The sequence below is a fragment of the Vidua chalybeata genome, chromosome 8 (assembly GCF_026979565.1).
Source record: "Vidua chalybeata isolate OUT-0048 chromosome 8, bVidCha1 merged haplotype, whole genome shotgun sequence".
In the NCBI taxonomy this organism is placed as follows: Eukaryota; Metazoa; Chordata; class Aves; order Passeriformes; family Viduidae; genus Vidua; species Vidua chalybeata.
This window is the reverse complement of record NC_071537.1, coordinates 32,671,745-32,684,684: the sequence shown is the minus strand read 5'-3', so window position 1 is coordinate 32,684,684 and position 12,940 is coordinate 32,671,745. Positions and strand designations below refer to the sequence as shown.

General features: G+C 61.9%; 1 protein-coding gene across 1 annotated transcript; it reads right to left on the bottom strand.

The window, feature by feature from the left end:
• Positions 1-187: 187 nt before the first annotated feature.
• On the bottom strand, positions 188-12,852 carry ADAM8 (ADAM metallopeptidase domain 8). Its single transcript, XM_053948945.1, has 21 exons — positions 12,772-12,852; positions 11,563-11,672; positions 8,513-8,589; positions 8,217-8,295; positions 8,046-8,122; positions 7,058-7,244; positions 6,568-6,633; positions 6,402-6,470; positions 5,666-5,835; positions 5,497-5,578; positions 4,838-4,986; positions 3,905-4,082; positions 3,143-3,232; positions 2,719-2,914; positions 2,448-2,547; positions 1,997-2,183; positions 1,833-1,910; positions 1,664-1,748; positions 1,459-1,573; positions 1,164-1,380; positions 188-1,008 (listed from the first exon to the last, which is right to left on the bottom strand). The coding sequence occupies exons 1-21, from the start codon at positions 12,830-12,832 to the stop codon at positions 853-855; spliced, it is 2,529 nt and encodes an 842-aa protein (XP_053804920.1). The 5' UTR covers positions 12,833-12,852; the 3' UTR covers positions 188-852.
• Between the last annotated feature and the right edge of the window lie 88 nt (positions 12,853-12,940).

Below are 12,940 nucleotides of genomic sequence, written 5' to 3'. Positions count from 1 at the left end.
GCATCCTGGGGCAGCCTGGCTCTGCGTGGCTGGCAAAATGTGCTGCAGTTTGCCCCCTATGGCTCTGGCACTGGACTGGGGAGTTCAGCTGCAAGCCTTTTCCCCCTTCTGTGATCCCCGCACAGCTTCCCTGCCTGCTGCCACCCCGCTGTCCCCTCCTGCCCAGACACACCCCATGACACCTCTACCTTCTGTCTTTATTGGTATAAAAGCCTTGAACCTAAATTATATCAAAAATGGGAGCCCTGGTTTTACAGCAAGTGGCTCAAAATGGTCACATAAGTGTCATAAATAAATGGCTGCAGTAAAAAGGCTCCCAGGGAATTCCCTTTTGAACACTCAAGGAGTAACTCCAGAGATAAAAGCCCCGTGGGGAGGCCAGGCCCAGCTTGGACCCGCCACGGCCCTTGGTGACATCCCCCCTGTGATGTCCCCAGCCAGGGTGGTGTTCCTGGGGCATGGTCCCCACGGCGCAGTGCTCTTCCTGCCCCGTGATGCCAGGAGCTCCTCTCTGCAGCCCTGGCCAGGAAGGGCAGGAGGACAGGACACATTCAGGACGTCGGGAGAGAAGGCAGCAGCTCCCAGGGTGCAGGAGAGCCTGGACCAACGTGGGTTGGTCTTCCAAACCGGAGCTGACATTGTCCCCACTCTGCGTTTCCTTGGGAAGCTGCCAAGTCCATTAAGGCACAACTCGAGGATCTGTAAACACTGGTGCCCACCCCGGGCGGGCTTTGAGGATCCGGCCGGCAATTCAAGTAAGGGTAGAAGTGAGACGATGGCTCCCCCAGCTGTGCCACCCGCCCAGCTGTGCCGCTCCTCGGCCGGCCGCGGTGGCGGATGGAGCATCCTTGGTCACCTCCTGGCTGGGGGCGGCTTCAGGGCCACCTTTGGCGGGGGACACCGCTGAAAGGGGGTCGGTGGGAGGGACGGTGCCGGCGGCCCCTCGCCGTAGCTCGGCCCTTTGCTCTTCAGCGCTGGGAGAGGTTTGCTGGGCGGCTTCGGCTTCGCCTGGAGGGAGGAGAGACCCGCCTGCCTCACCTGGGCGCCCAGGAGGGACCCGGAGCGGGCAGGGAGCGGAGGAGGCCCCCAAGCCACCAGGCCTGGCCACCCCACGGATGTGCCCCGCACAGGTGGGGCCGGGGGCCATTGGGAGGGGTGGTTACCTGTGGGGGCCATGCCGGAGGGCACCGAGGTGGCCCCTGCGGGCCGGGTGCCGCTGGCTGCGGGGCCAGCACAGGGCTGTGGGCCCGGGCCGCCGTGCTGCTGACCAGGCTGGGCTGGCCGATGTCCCTGAGGGACAGCTGGCGGCGGCCCGGCCGCGCCCGGCCGCCCTCCTGGAACAGCGGGTTGGCGAGGCCGGAGGGAGTCCCGCTGGAGCTCCTGTGGGACACAAGGACCATGTGGGGCTGCTCGGGGCACCCCTCGAGTTCAGCCCCGAGCAGCGGAGACGGGAATTACCCTTTGTGGGAGCGCCGCGCCACCCTGGCTCTGAGGAGCACCACGCCGCTGCCCAGCCCGACGCCGGCCAGGGCCAGCACGGCCAGCCCGGCCGCCAGCACCACGCTGCCGCTGCCTGTGGGGAACAACCCGGGCGCTCGGGGACGGAGCAGCACCTCCCAGCCGGTGCCAGCCCCCTCCCCAGGCTCCCTCCTCGGCACCGTACCTGTGGCTATCCCTGAGATCTCCTGCTCGCAGTAGGGCGCTGCCCAGCCGGGGTCGCAGTGACATTCCCGCCGGTGGTTGCACACCTGCGAGGAGCGGGGAGAGCGGGATCAGGGCGGTGGCCGTGCCGCGGGGCCCGCAGCAGCTCCGGGATCCCACCGCGTACGTACCCCGTGGTTGTTGCACTTGGCCGAGCAGTTCTTGTCGCCGTAGACCAGGAGGTTCTGGCAGCGCCCGGCGTAGCAGACCTGGGGGCAGGCGGGAGGGCTCTGAGGCTGCCTCGGGGTCGGCGATCACCCACCCCGGCCCGGCACGGCCCCGGCACGGCTCTCACCATCTCCTCGCCGCACTTGGCGCCGGTGGGCACCAGCCGCAGCTCGGCCGCCTCGCCGGCGTCGCTGCCCGCGATCACCGCCTTGCACTTGAAGCGGCCGAAGTAGTAGCCGAAGGAGTAGTAGCCGCTGCCGAGGATGGGCTGGGTGTTGTCGCTCAGGCACAGCAGCGTGCCGCACTTGACATCCCTGCGGGACACAGCCGTGAGCGCCGGCGGGCGGGAGCTCGGCCGGGCTGGGACATCACCTCGCACCCTGGGGCACCCCCCCGCACCCCTGGGACATCCCCCCGCATCCCTGCGACATCTCCCCGCAGTCCTGGGACATCCCCCCGCACCCCCGGGACATCCCCCCGCACCCCTGGGACATCCCCCCGCATCCCTGCGACATCTCCCCGCACCTCCGGGACATCCCCCCGCACCCCCGGGACATCCCCCCGCAGCCCGTCCTTACTTGGGGCTGCAGGGCTGCTTGCCGTACTCGGTGAGGCAGTGCAGGTGAACGTGCTGCTCGCTGTTGTGCTTGAAGCAGACGTCAGGAGCCACCTGCGCCTCTGCGGGACACACGGAAAGGGTCACACGGAGCCGGAGCCCGCTTTAGGATCAGCAGCGCCGCAGCTCGGGATGCAGGAAGGGACTGCAGCCGGGCGATGCGCTGGCCCGGGGGGCTCCAGGCACAGCCCGCAGCAGGTGGGGCAGGAGGATGGGCAGCGAGGGGGCCCTACCTGCGCCCCAGAGCGCCCGGCACTGCTCGCCGTGCGAAGGGCAGGCCCCGTTGTAGCAGTAGCCACTGCCGTGCTGGCAGGAGATGCCGTTCTCCTGGAACACATCCTCGGGGCACTCGGCGCTGAGGCCGCTGCAGTGCTCGGCAAGGTCGCAGTCGTTCTTGCTGGCCCGGCAGAGCGCACCTGCAGCCTTCACCTGCAGGGAGAACAGGGGTGTCAGCACTGCCTGCATGCTCTCACTTCTCCAGGCACCACAGCGCAGCAGCACCCCGGTCTGGGAAACGTCTCCCAGCATTCCCTGGATCCAGACGCTGGCGCTCTGCTACCGACTGAGCCGCTGCACAGCACAGACACTCCTCCAGGGCTCGGACCGGCTCTTCCCCTACTTAAGAACCTGCCGAGCTGCTCCCTGTGGTCGCAGTACCTTGCAGTCCTGGCAGCATTCCCCTCGGGCACACTCGGCTCCCTCTCTCAGCTGGCACGTGGTGGCATTGCAGCAGCGGTCCGAGCACTCCTACGAGACAGGGATGGACTGAAACCCTTCTGGAAGCCCCCTGAAGGACCCTTTCCTTCCTTTCTGAGGGGTCCAGGCTGCCATGTCACCAGGTGCCCATAGCAGTGTAGCTGCCACGGGCTGAACCACAGGCCAAAACCACAACATCCCAGGTGGGGACCGTTCCTGCTGCCTCTTTATCCCCATGACCAACATCGAACCAAAGGACCAGAAAGGATTTTTTCAGAAGATGGAGCTTGAGCTGGTTCCCTTTGCACGTCTCCAGGAAGGAGAAAAAGTGAGGATTTCTGTGTTCCCTGGATCAGCGGAGCATTCCTTCAGGTCCCAGCACAGGGCTGTGACCAGGGATTTATCCCAGAGGCATTGCCTGTCTGTCCCAGTTCCAACCCCCCCCGGGACATGCTGGTAGGGATGAGGAACAACTGAGCACAGCTCTTGGAAGAACATGCCCCATGTCTCCTCCTGGGTCACCTCTTTGGAGGACATGGGCGAATGTCCATCTTTCCTAAGCTAAAATCACAGCCAGCTTCGTGAAGGGGTGAGTTAAAACAACTCCACCAGTTATTTTTTTTTTGGCAGAAGCATCAGGAGCACACGGCGAGGGTCTGCTGGACAGATCTCAGGCCCCCTGCTGCCCACCCTCCTTCCCAGCACTTTGGAGAGCATCCCCACCTCGGGTGTGCCACAGTCGCACTGCTCTCCCCGCTCCACAAACTGGTTCCCGCACACGGGCCCCCCGTACAGCTCGTCCGCCCGCGGCGCGTTCAGCAGGCAGCTGGTCCGGGGGTCCCCCAGGAACTGCCACATGTCCTGCTCGCTGCACCGGCTGAAGAGCTTGGGGTAAACCAGCCTGGAGGGGCACAGAACCAGGTGCTTATCAGCAGAGAGCCCAGGGAAAGGCTGCAGGGCCACCCACAGGCTCAGAGGCACCTGCAGCTGTGGGAATCGGAAAAACAGAAACTTCCACGGCCATGGAAGGGTTTGGTCTGCAGCCTTGGGAGAAGCTTGGATTGATGTAAAAATACAACACACAGACATTAAGGAGAAAAAACCATAAACTTATGTTTCTATAGTTGTAAGTAAGAATATGCCTTAGGTAAGTGAGAACCTGCATTGATAAGATGGTGAAGGGTTTAAATGTAGGGGTGTGGTTGTATGGAATAAGCTGAGAGTTTAGAAGTTATAATAGAAGCATTTGTGTATAAGTGTGACAGAAGCCTATTGGGCAAAAGTATCCACAGTGCAGCAGAAGTGAGTAAAGGTGACAGGTTAGAAAAGCAAAATAAGCCTTGTGGCAGTCCTGTATTGCCTCGTAACGAAGAACTTGTGACTGCTTTGAGCTATGGCAGACTGCCTGCTCCTCTAAAATCTCACAGCCTCTGAGACTGATGTTTATCTGAGCAATAAATGGTTCTTAGCCCAAAAATAGTCCCATCCCTTCATTACAAAGTGGTGACAATGATATGCAGTGAGGTAGGGTGGGGTGGGGTGGAATGTCTGCCCAGACCTGACCATCTCATTGGTTTCACCCCATCAGGGCACCCTGTCAGAGGACTCCTCTGTGAATTTGTTGCCCAGGGATGTCCCTCTGCCTCCTTCACTCACCCAACGCTCCCTGCCATGACACAGCCCCCGTCAGCTTTGGGCACAGGGCAGCGGCAGCCGGCGACGTCTTCGTCGTGGGACATGCCCAGGTTGTGCCCCATCTCGTGTGCCATGGTGGACGCGGCGCCGATGGGGTTCGTGCTGTGATCCTGTGGGACCAGGAGTGCAGCGTGGGTTAAATGCCTTTGTGGCTTCACGTCTCCTCACATTGCCATGCTCAGGTAAGGGACAAGCTGAACGTGGTCCCGTGGCCCCTCAAGCCGCCCAGATTGTTCTCTCAGGGCTGTCAGTGAGCTTAGACAAAGTGGCTGCTCCAAAAATGATGCTTTGTGGTGGGTCTGGGAGGTCACAGGTCCCACAGTCAACCTCTCCTACTCCTTGGGAGGGATGAGGAGCACAGCCAGTCACAGCCACCTGAAAGCCTCCTAAAATCCCAGCTCCTTTGTCCATGGAGGCTTTCCAAGTGTACCAAAGGTACCACAGGTACCCAGCTGGGTGTCCACAGCCCCAGCACTTCTCTGGGAGTCAGTCACTTAGAGGGCAGAGATACCAAGGACCAAATCCAGCCTTGAGGCTGCAGAGGGGGACAGCTGGGGACCAGTGGAGGACGGGGTGGCTCTGGAGGACGCAGTGCAGGGAGGGCAGAGCACAGGACCCACCTGGTTGACGCCGCCCGAGTCCCTGGTGCACATCACCAGCTTCTTGGCCAGCCCCACGGTGTTGCCGTGGAAGTCGACACCCCTGTGGGATTGAAATGCCACGATGGCCACGTGCCCTGGGCGGTGGCAGGGCTGGGAAGGTGGCAAGGTGGTGGCCCCCCGTCCTCACGTGATCAGCTGGGCATTGTCGTGGGGCTTCTTCCGCAACAGCTCCGACTCCCGCCAGTGCAGGAAGTTGTCCAGTGTCACCTCGGGGTTGGGGCTGACTGTGATTTTGTCCCTGTGGTTCCACACCTCCAGGCCAATCAGGGCCACCCGCAGGCGAAGGGGCTGGTAGAGCTGGGGTGGGACATAGCCCAGAGGGAGCCTGGATTTGGGCTGCAGCAGCAGCAGGGAGGTCCCACCTGCCCCGGGGAACTGCAGCCGAGCCCAGGACGCCCCTCACTGGGCAACGTCAGTTCTGTCACCCTCAATAAATGACACAAGCTGGGGTGACCACGGACACAGGATTTCCCCCCAGACCTCTGGGCTCCCTCTCGGCTGGTGAGGGCTGGGGTGAGGCTCCCACACTGCTAACCAACAACTAGGGCTGAAGCAAAGCCATCAGCAAACCCACCAAGGCCCAACGCATCTCCCCCTTTGTTAGCAGCCACTCCAGCCTGAGAGTGGCCATGGGAAGTGCTCCCAGGGGTTACAGGACAAAATTTCCCTTATGGACAGAGCTGAGCCACTCGTTCTGTCCACACTGCACGTGCAGTTGGCCGAGGGATGTGGTCACCCTGCAGCAGCCCCCTGTGGGCCTGAGATTGGCTCCAGCTCCATTACCCCACCTGTGCCAACCTGTGTGCCAGCTCCTCTGTGCCCACACTGGAGCTGGGAGGTATGATCCAGAGCCCTGGACTCACCTTGTCCACGTGGTTCACGATTTCCTTCATGCGGTTCTGCACGGTGCGGAGGTCCTTGTGCTTCCTGAACTATGGGAAGGACACAGAGGGATTCCCAGGGTGGCTTTGAGCTCCTCAGCGCAGGGTGTGACAGCAAACCCACAGACACCAATTGTCCCCACTTTACCTCCTGGTTGTCTGCGACCAGGACCAGCTCCACGTACCGGGGACCTTTTTGTACCGGACCTGATTTCTGAAAGGGAAGAGGAAAGTGGGGTTCAGCGTGCAGCTTGCCAAGCCAGGCAGCTGACCCACATCCCGTGGGGTGTGTCGGACCCTGGAAGACCTTCCAAGGTTAGCAGGTCTCCTAGTCCAGCTCTGGGATGTTGTTTTGCTGGGTTTCAGACTTCCAGCTTGCATGCTGGAAAACCCAAGCCTGCTGCTGGGATACCACACCAGGCTCTGCAGGCATCACAGAGCCCATGGGGTGGGAGGATGCTCCTGCTAACCGCACAGGATCCGAGGGCCTGTTCCCACCAGAAACCACCCGTGTTGGGGCACCCGACCAACAACCCGTGGGAGAGGGGCATCGTCGAGAGGCAGGGGACGCCCCCTCCTCCCCGGGACTCCACGGGACCCCGGCTCAGGAAGGAGCAGCAATGCAATCCCATCCCTACCCAGCGGTAGAGCTTCATGGCTGCAGGGATTTTGGGCTCGCGGTCGTACTCCAGGGTGGCCCCGGGCTCCCGGCAGGTGCCGCGTTTCCCCCGCAGGTGAGCTGCTCGGTACACTGCGTGCCGGCCGGCCACTGCCCCCTCCAGCGGCTCCAGCAGGAAGGTGGTCTCATTCACCCGGAAAAACCCACTGGGGAGAGAGAGAGCAGGCGTCAGGCTGGGGAGACAGGCAGGACACGGACAGACCCCACGCACACCCCTGGCAGTGCCTGTGGTATGTGCCCCATCCCTGGAATTGTTCAGTGCCAGGCTGGAGGAGCCCGGTCTAGTGGAAGGTGTCCCTGCCCATGGCTTGGTGGTGGGACTTAATGAGCTTTAAGGTCCCTTCCATCCCAAACCACTCTGGGATTCTGTATAAATACAGCTGCCAAACTGGCTGCTGGGCTGGGAGGGGACAAGCTGTGGCAGGGCACCCACAGCACGGGGAATATCCAGTACTTCAGGCAGCAGGAATGTCCTGGGGTTCAGCAACTGATCCATTAAGGATGAATCCAGTGAGGGCTGGATCTCCTGTGGTGTCAGGGCTCTACTCTCACCCCATTGCCATGAGTCAGCCCCCCAAAAGTGCTGTGAGCCTTTCCTGCCAGGCACCCAGCCAGGCTCAGCACCTCCAGCAGGAAGAGGGATGTCATCTTTCCTTCCGCAGGGAAAGCTGAGCTCTCACTCCATCAGCATGGCCGGGACTTTGTCACACCAGCTCACCAGGGCTTTGTCACACCTGGGCACCGGGGCTTTGTCACACCTGGGCACCGGGGCTTTGTCACTCCGGGCACACCGGGGCTTTGTCACACCGGCACACCGGGGCTCTGTCACACCGGGGCTTTGTCACACTGGCACACTGGGGCTCGGTCACTCCGGCACACCGTGGCATGTGCCGAGGATGGCTGCTGTCCCCAGCCAGCAGCAGGGTTCCAGGGAGCTGGGGCCCTACCTGAGCCCGCCGCAGGTGCTGATGCTCGCTGCCGAGTCGGGCTGTCCCCGCACGTGGCCCTGGTAGAAGCAGTGATCCTGCCGAGAGGGAGGGCAGAGCTGTGGGGGCTGCACCGGCACGCTGGGGCACCAGAGGGGTGTGGAAGCTGCTCCGCCCGGAGCCAGCCCGTACCTGGGTGTCCGGCTGCTCCGTGATCTCCGAGCCGTCGGCCGAGTAGTGAGTCTCGGTGTAGTGCTGCCCCAGCAGCGCCCTGCGGGGTGGGGAAGGGGCATCAGCAGCGACCCCGCTTTGGGGGAGAGCATGTGGGGACTGTGACCCGCCCCGGTGGGCTTGGCAAGGAGGGAATAAAGTGCTCTGGGCTGAGGTGCAGCAGTGCAGTGACACCAGGCCTTGGAGAAGGGATGCTCATGGCAAGAGTGGGGTGCAAAACCCCCTCAGGCCACCCCACCGTGCCCACCTGTACTCACCTGTTCTTCTCCAGCCACAGAAGGTATTCCCTGCCTTCGGCATGGACGCCGTAGAGGACGTGGCTTGGGTAGGTGCTCTGCATGAAAGGGAGGTGCCATCAGAGACTCAGCAGGAGCCAGAGCGGCACCAGAGGGCCCCGCAGCCCCCCTCCTGCCCAGAAAAGTGGGACAGGGTCTGTGTGTGCCCTGCTGAGGGACCGGGAGCCTGGCCGCTCACCCTGGAGGCACGCAGCAAAGACACAGGAAATCAGAAGAGAAGGAAGAAAGCGTGTGGGCAATAACGCAAATCCCCGGCACATCCTGAGATGAAGAACAGGTCACCCGCAAGGAGACGGAGTCAGCAAAGTCTGGTTTCCCGTGTCTGACACATGGCTGCAGATGGCCGTGCCAGGGACTGAGGTTTCCTACTCATCAGTCACAGAGCTCCTTTTTTGGGGTCTGAGTTCAGCACTTACTCACCGGCTGAACCACAAAGATCCCTACGGCTCTTATCAGCAGAGACTTCTTCCTCCCTGCCTGATCTAACACGCCACATCACGTTTGGGGAACTGCCTTCCCTTGGCTCTCCTCGGCCTCTCAGAGCACATTTTAGTATCACTGTGTCCCAGATCCTGGTGGGAGGGAGCCAGGGTGGCTGTGGCTCAGCCAGCTGAGCCCTGAGCCCTCAGGATGGAGATGTTCCTACAGGAAAAGTGTTTCCCTCTGGGCTATCCTGTGATCTGCACCCCCAGAGGCCCCATCCCGTTGGGGTCACTGGGAAAGAGTCATGGTCCTGTGTCAGGCTGTGCCCTTGCCAGAGGGATCTGAGACAGCTCCTGAGGGCACATCCACCTCTCCTGAGGGCACATCCTCAGCCCTTGCAGAGTCCAGGTGTGGAGAGAGCCGAGCCAAAGGCAAAGCAAACCTTTCCCATGGGGCATTCCTCAGGGATGAGGTGTGCTGCCTCTCCCTGGGGAGGGTGACAGCACCGCTGTCATGCCATGGCTCAGCATTTCCAAGGGGATGATCTGCACTCTGGAAGGAGTCAGGCTGAGTGGAAAGCCCTGCTGACTCAGTGCCAGCGGGGCCAGGTGAGAGGCTTTGTCTGTCACTCAGCTGCCCCAATTCTCCCTGGTTTGCAGATCCAGGCCATCATGCCAGCGTGCTCGCGGGTCCCTGGAAAATTCTTCTCTTATGAACAGCGTCTCCCGCCTGTCCCGACCCCTGTCCGCCAACAAAGCCATCCTTTGTTGTTGTTGGCAACGCCAAGGCCAGAAGAGGTCTGAAGGAATGGCAGGAAAGCACTTGGAAGGGGGTGCTGGGTCAGGGAGCGTCTCTTGGAGACGACCGCAGGGCACGTTTAAAATAAAAAGTCCTGATAAAGCTTCTCTGAATCAGCCCCTTCCTCATTAGCATGGGCTGTGCAAGGGCTCCAGATGGGAAGGCTTTGGGAGCAGCCCTGCGAGCCCCGTGGCCGTGCTGAGCCAGAGCGCAGGGAGAGGAAGGATTTCTTCCAGCTGGTCTCAGTAAGAGACCCAGAGAGCTTGCAGAGGATGGGGACGGGATGTCCCATCCCACCTGAGCTCAGGTAGGAAGAGCCAACAGGCCTTGCACACTTTTCCAGAGCCCTTTCCACGAAGAACCCGGGTGTGCCACTCTCCCTGCTGTGCTGGTGGGAAGGCTGGCATCCAGGAGATCCCGTGCTGCAGGGCTCCACCCTGCCTGCAGGGATGAACTTCTGGATTTAAGCAAAGCTGGTCTGCTTCAACCCTCACCTGCTGGACCAATCCCATGTGTCCCAGTCACTCCAGCCCCAGAACCAGCTCCTGGTGGCCTATGCCCATCCTGGCTACAGGAGGAGCCAGCGTGGTGAACATCCATCTGTCTCACGGGGGCTTGCTGAGAGCTTCTTCCCCACCCAGATGACCAGGAGAGCAAACCTAACCTCTCTCCAAGAGGCAGAAAAAAAGGGCTTGGAAAGCAGGAGACTTCCTACCCTCAACAAGGCAGGTTTGGAGCCAAACCAAGACCAAATCCAGGTGCCACCCATCAGACAGCCCCCGTGGCAGTCCCGAGGCACACAGCCCATGGCAGGCGTGTTCTCCAGAGGGATCCCGAGGTGGGTGAACTCCCCTTTCCTGGGGGATGGGTGCAGAGCTGCCCGGTGCACACCCGGCACAGATGGCATCTCTAAATAGCCTAGGGAATGTTTATCTCGTGGACAAGTTTAGGTTTCTAGAGCAGGGAAAGCAGATGCTTTCAGGGAGTGTTTTTGAAGCTAGCTTATCAGGAAGGGCTTGAATCACAGAAGAACGTGCTGTATGGCACTAGGGAATACGTGTCCCCGGTCCCTCCATCCCTTCCAGGCACTAAAATCGGCGCTTTTTGGGTCTAGAAAAGGAATAATAATTTTAAAAAAGGCTGAATTTCACTGTAAGGCAACGAGGAAAGTGTCTTTGAGGTCAAGGCATCCTACAGACGTTGACATCAAGCACTCCAAACTCCTGACTCAAACCCCATTCCTTCCCCCAAATTGCCAGGTTTCCCAAGAAAAACAGCACTGGTTTGCTTTCATGTGGATTTCTGCAACTTTCTGGTTCTTATTTTTCTGTCCCAAAGGACAAAAAAAGCCCCAGCTTCAGCAAACACAGCAAGAAAAGTGCTTACAGCTCCACGAGGCTTCTCAAACCCCTCCTTAAGGAAAGACCAGATGTCACAAGATCACGGCAAGGCTGCAAGAGGTGGCACCGCTGGGTCACGTCTCCAAAAAAAGCACTGGAGAAAGCAGTCCCTCTCTCCAGGAGTGCACCCCGCTGTCTGCAGGTCCTAATTAGACCCAAAACAGCCCAAGAAGCTGATCTGACCAACTGCTTCAGCATCTCCATCCTCTGGGGTGGAAGCAAGGCAAGAAAATGGGCGGTATGGTGCAGGGCTGAGGGGGGTCTGGCCAAATGGTTGGTGCAGGGGTCCCGCCCTGACCCTGGTGGTGGGACAAGATCCCTGCTGATTGCATCCCCCCAGGTAGATTCCCTGGGAAGCAGCGAGGGCGGCTGTGCCGAGCTGTGACTCACCGGAGGCGCAGAGAGGTCCCTCTTCCCCCGGGGCACCGGCAGCTCCCGAGGCAGCACCGTCTCGTACCTCTCGACGTGCGGCAGCTTCTCCTCCAGCCCGGCCGTGGAGCCTGGAAAAGCCGAAGGGCTTTGAGACAGATGCCCGGGAACAGCCGAGTCACAGAATATCCCGAGCTGGAAGGGTCCCACAAGGATCACCGACCCAGCTCTTGTCCGTGCCCAGACACCCCAACAATCCCACCTGGGCATCCCCGGAGCGGTGTCCAAACGCTCCTGGAGCTCTGGCGGCCCCGGGGCCGTGCCCATTCCCTGGGGGAAGCGCCTTTCCCTGATACCCACCCTAAACCCTCCCCTCCCCGTCCGGCACAGCTTCACGCCGCTCCCTCGGGTCTGAAACCGGGGGGACAACGAGAGCAGCCAAAGCGAAGGTGTAGGGATGAGCCCGAAAAGCAAGTCCTGAAATACCTGCGGGGAACGCAACTCCCTGGCGGGCTCCAGGGAGCCGCAGCCGCCCCAGCCCGGCGCCCGCAGAGCGCTCAGCATCACCTGAGAGCGAGCAAGTCCCTTTGGGGCCAGAAATCCCCGCCGCGCCCCTGGTGCGGCGATACAGAGAGGTTTTCCAGCTCCCCATGGTGATGCCACCGCGTGTGACTCGGCGTCTGGCGGCTGTGGGGGCTGCTGGGGAGAGCGGCTGGTGCCTGGGTGCCTCAGCCCCCTCCCAGCCTTCCTTGGATGTCGGAGCGGAGAATTTCTGCCATAAACGCTCTGCTTTTCCCGGGAGCCCCAAACGCCGGGTTCGGACGGGGCTGGCTGTTCGGTCTGGGGGTGCCCAGGGCCCTCGCCCACGGCTGGGAGCCAGATGAGTCCCGGGCGACTTCATCGGCTGAGTGACGAGGGACCCCCGGCTCGCCGCGGGCCGCCGGTTGTCAAGGTCCTCTCGCCTTCCCGAGGTGCCCGCACGGCCCGGCGGGGCCGGGAGGCACCGGGAGCATCCCGGTGGGAGCGAGCCTGGCCCCGGGCGTCCCTTCTCCATCATCCTCCTCCTCGGGTGGCGAGAACAGAGGTGCACCCCGGGACTTCCCCCCGAGAGCCGCGGGGTGAAAGCATCCCCATGCCCGCATCCCGGTGCCTCCATCCCTGCCGCACGCCCCCCAAACTCCCCGCCCGCCCCGTCCCGCGGCTGCCGCCCCCCCGGGACCCCACGCTCACCGCGGGCCGGCAGCAGCAGCAGCAGGAGCGGCAGCAGCGGCAGCAGGAGCGGCGGGGCCATGGCTCGGAGGTCCCGCCGTGCCCCCGCTCGCCGCGCCGCCGGCAGCCCCCGCCCGCCGTGACTCACCCACAGCCGCGGACGGGACGGGGCGGGGCGCGGCGGGACGGG